Source organism: Limulus polyphemus, unplaced genomic scaffold (assembly GCF_000517525.1).
Source record: "Limulus polyphemus unplaced genomic scaffold, Limulus_polyphemus-2.1.2 Scaffold864, whole genome shotgun sequence".
NCBI lineage: Eukaryota > Metazoa > Arthropoda > Merostomata > Xiphosura > Limulidae > Limulus > Limulus polyphemus.
The window spans coordinates 370,977-376,010 of NW_013666474.1; the positions used below are offsets into that span (position 1 = coordinate 370,977).

Sequence of the window (5,034 nt, forward strand, 5' to 3'; positions counted from 1 at the left end):
TAGTATATATATATATATATATATATATATATATATATCATGTTGTTATTTTCCAGACATTAAATGTCCAACTGTTAATACTGTAACTTTTAAAGTACATTCTTGTTAACACTGTGTGTATATATATCATGTTATTTTTCCACACATGAAATGTCCAATTCTTAATATTTTCATTATAGTATAACAAATGGCATTAGATAATGTAATAAACTATTTCATAATACACCATGTCTTTAATGTAAAGACTGTTTTTATGGCTATCAAAACTAACTGAAATGTTAATAACAAGACATTTAATTTTTGATTTGCACAACAAAGCTGCATTAAACGATGTACTTCTAGGTACTATTTTATTTCTATTCTATTGTTTTTTAAAAGGTGACAGTTATTAAGATGAAAAATACTAAAGTGTTAGTTGCTTGAATCACATTTGTAGGGTAAATGATAAAAAGTATGATGTTCCATATTGATTTTCACTCTTGCTTAAGGTCAAGATCTGCGGGATAAATAATGGAAAGTATGATATTGATATTCCATATTATTGATTTTATTCTTGTCTCAAAGCTTTTATTTACTATTCTCTCATAGAAAAATCTATTTTAGGTGTGACTAAATTTAAATTCAATATTATAAGATAGTTGTCTAAAATTGTATGATTTATTTTTGATCACTTAAAACAAAAGTGTTTTTGATATTTGATTTTTACAAAATCAATATATCATGTAAATGATTCAAGTACAAATTATCACGTGATCCATATCCAGGTTTACACGTTTGATAACAAAATTTATTAAACTAATAATGGGAAACCAAATGTAAGATATTTCTTCAATCAATTTCCTTTTTTAAATTTTATGATAATGTATCTCTGTATTACATTCTCAAAATTGTTCAGTCAACTCAGAGCACCCTTTAAATCCAAAACCTTTAGTTTGGAAGTTCATAGTTTTTGTTAACTCTATACTTTTCTCCATGGTGAGATTGAAAGTTCATAAATATTGCTAGTTTATTCTATCTCTCTTCATCATTAGTTTGAAAATTCATAAGTTGTAGTACCTTATTGTACCTTTCTTTTCATTAGTTCGTAGTTTGTTGAGAAGTTTTTCCAAACATTTGCTAGCCTTTTATACTTTTCTTCACAGTTAGTTTGAAGTGTTCACAACTCTTGTTAGTTTCTTAAACTTTTCTTTTTAATTAGTTTGGAAACTTCATAACTTTTGCTAGTTTATTATATTTTTCTTCATGGTTAGTTTGAAAAACTAACAACTTTTGATAGTTATACCTTTCTTTGTGGTTCATTTGGATATTTCATAACATTTACAACCTTGTTATACCTTCCATCATTGGTTTATAGTTCTTTGTAAAGTTCATAACTTTACTAGTTTGTTATACATTTCTTCATGGTTAGTTTGAAAAACTAACAACTTTTGATAGTTATACCTTTCTTTGTGGTTCATTTGGATATTTCATAACATTTACAACCTTGTTATACCTTCCATCATTGGTTTATAGTTCTTTGTAAAGTTCATAACTTTACTAGTTTGTTATACATTTCTTCATGGTTAGCTTTGAATGATAATAACTTTTACTAGATAATTGTATCTTTCCTCATAGTTTGCTTGGAAAGTTCAAAACTTTCAGTAGGTTATACATTTGGCATATCTTTTATTAGCTTCTCATAGTTTTATTCATATTAAGTCAGAAAGGTCATATCTTTTACAAGCTGTATTATAGCTTTCTTCAAAGTTAATTTGCAAAGATCATAACTTTACAAGCTTGTTAGATGGAGATACTGATGTAAAAGTGTTTTTTGTCATATTCTTCATGTAATGTATTTCACAAGTGGGACAGTAATTGAAAAACATTGCTCTTATGCTACTAAGAGTCTTTTATTAGCTCTAACTCACACACAATTTTCTTCAACATACTAAACTTATTGAACTTGATTTACATTAACAAGATTCCATGTCTTGAGAAATAGTAAAAAAAATGTCAACAACTTAAAATTCTTCAAAAATTTAAGTTTTTGTTAAATATTAGAAAATATTAGAAAACAAAGGAATTGTTATCTAATAAATGGGAAATATATAAAATATATTTTTTTAAGAAAGGCATAGTGCCACCTTCTTACACGTAGTGCTTAAAATTTATAAAAATAGTTCAGTAGAGGGACTATTTTTTTTTTTTACTATCTGAAACACTTTTATCACATGAATGTTTTGGTTTTAGTAAAGGGACATCGGCCATATTATTCATATCCTAATTGTCTTGAATTTTTGAGTTATCAGTACATGTAGTGTATTTCTTTTTCATTAATTTGACTATTTTTAACATCTTAGTTTGTAACTTGACTTTTTTTTTTGAAGTACAATTTACTTCTACTAGTAATATCTTTGTTTTTTCACTAATTCATTTCAACCTCATAAACGCTGTTGGTGTCAAACATGTTATAAAACAACTCTTTATACCTTCTATACTTCACTGCATAAAGCCTATCTATTATTAAATAACTCCCATATGGTTTATCTTACCTCGCAAAAGGCATCATCTTCAATGCTAATGCACGACTGATGCAGAAGCCAGCACCTCCAGTGGCAAACCAGAAAGCTATTTTTTGCTGTAAAATAATATCGCAATACAAGTAAGAAAACATAAAATATATTCATAAAATCAGAAATGTGTATGTTAGCTAAATAAAGATGAAATATATATATATATCTAAAGAAGAAAAACTTAGTTTTACCATAATTATCAGTAATTTACTTACAATCTAATTCATTTATTTACTTTTGGTAAAAAGTAGAACTTAAAAAGATTTTGTATTAAAGCTCAGATCAGTGTTTGAAACAAACAAAATAAGCACTTAAATGAACCTAGTATTTGGTTTTGCCATCAATATATTACAATTTTAAATAAGGTCAAATACTATACTCAAATAATATATCACAATTTTTTTTTCTAAATCCATTCTCTCAAACCAGAAAGCCAATATTTAAATGAAAAAATAATCAAAATGAAAGTAACAGAATGATACTATTCTAACTTAAAAAATTCAATGTTATAAGTATTTGAATTAATGGATTTTTATCAAAAATAAAGAATTTAAAGATTACAGTTTAATCTCATAAATTTTACTAATTACCACATACACGAGAATTTTTTTCACGGTTTAGTATCTCCAGCGGTGCTCGGATGCTGGGTTTTCCTAGATACCAGTCTTCCTGGGGGTTGTACATCTGGAGCAATTTTACCAATCTAGGGACATTGACATAGTTGTCATCATCAAAGTGGCAGAACCACCTGAAATGATTGATGTTTCTAAGTAACTAACATGTTTTATTACACACATTCATTTATAATAATTCTAAAATGAATGTGAATCCATTATTGAATCTTTTTTTTTTATTTGCATCATGTTTCAAATAAAACATTGGACTAGTTAAACAAGCAATAAAATAGCAAAAATGATTATAAGATAGCTAAAAAACAAAATCTTAATTTTTTAGCTTTGCAAATGCACAAATCTTCATAATTTTATTTGTTTTCAAAGCATAAAACTAAGGCTCTAACACACTTACATGAACATGTACATATACAAAGGCACATTTTAAGAGATTTAATGAATAGGGTCTTTGACAGACTTATTCATATGGAGGAACATAGAACAAACAAAATCTACTGCAGCAGATATTAATTCAAATTCATTGTTTCATGTATATATATTTCCTGATTGAATAATGTAGATATCTATATTTGAAAGATGATATAACCATTTTAGTAGCATCTGTCATGACTTAAAAACTTAATATAACTTTTGATGATGAAAGTGTTGTTACAATTATTTATCTTATATATAACAACTGACTGCTATACGCTGCTGGAAATTTCTATTAATCAACTGATGTATCTTTCACAAACTATGTAGACGGTTCTGTTCAAAAATTTCTACAGCTGAGGATATTCACATGATGTCAACATTTCTTTTTTCCATCTTCCAATGATTTACCATCATAATAATATAATTTCTTTAAACATTTTGTATGTTTTCAATAAATCAAAATCATACATATAATTACATATAACTAGATATATCAAAATCAAATTACATATGATCTGAAACACAGAAAACTTCCTAAAATGAAACAGATGAATATTTAAACACACACACACATATAGATGTACAGACTATACTATCAAAACTATTGGAACAGCACACCCCAACCCATAATTGGTGTATCCCCATTGAGTATGCATGGTACAATGAAGCATAGGATATACAAAAGTCAATAGCTGCCACAGAAAGACAGATGTGTCACGATACTACAAATAGAGGAACTCACAGACCTTTGAAGAGTAACAGTTACTAGATGCAAAAACAGTTGTATGAGTGTTAACTCTTTCAGCACGGGCTCAGTCGCTGGAACTGACCTCGTAACCATTTTGTGCTTGTTATAGTTTTCATGCTATAACTTTTAAATTAGTAAGCAAATGTTAACAAAATTTAGCAGATTATCAGTAAAAATTACAATGCTTTCATACACAAAATATCAATTTCTTTATCGCATCTTAAGGTTTGTAAAGCAATGTTTTTCTCATGCCTTTTTTTCTTTTCGCACGTTACCTATCTATCATGCAAAGTAATTTTCATTTAAAAATTAAAGATAATTTTATGCATCAGAAAATTTTCATGTTTCACATGGGAAATCTTTATAATGTCCAGATAGTTATCAAATGTTTCTTATGAAAAAACTTTATATTTCATCTGTTATTTTCAATAATGAATCTCTGTATGGGTTCAGTAGATTAGACTTATCTCGTAACCATCTTAAAAAATTAAGAAATAAATATAAATTATGCCTCTTTCATTCTAGAATGACAACAAATTATAACACAAATACACAAATATATGTGTAAGTAAATAGCTTAAATCTCATAACATTATACATTTATTATTTTCATTATATTGACCTTTCACCCATGCCTGGCTAACAATACAGAAGTAACAATGATGCAGCTCACATGCACTCATGTTAC

The 5,034-nt window shown here is 27.2% G+C and overlaps 1 protein-coding gene across 1 annotated transcript in view; it reads right to left on the bottom strand.

Moving 5' to 3' along the window:
• LOC106460923 (fringe glycosyltransferase-like) overlaps window positions 1-5,034 on the bottom strand; it is a 49,106-nt gene that overhangs the window by 10,950 nt on the left and 33,122 nt on the right. Inside the window, exons 5-6 of the mRNA XM_022387730.1 lie at window positions 3,150-3,300; window positions 2,532-2,617 (exon numbers count right to left, since the gene is read on the bottom strand). Coding sequence (XP_022243438.1) covers window positions 2,532-2,617; window positions 3,150-3,300 — 237 coding nt within the window. The remainder of the gene's footprint in view (window positions 1-2,531; window positions 2,618-3,149; window positions 3,301-5,034) is intronic.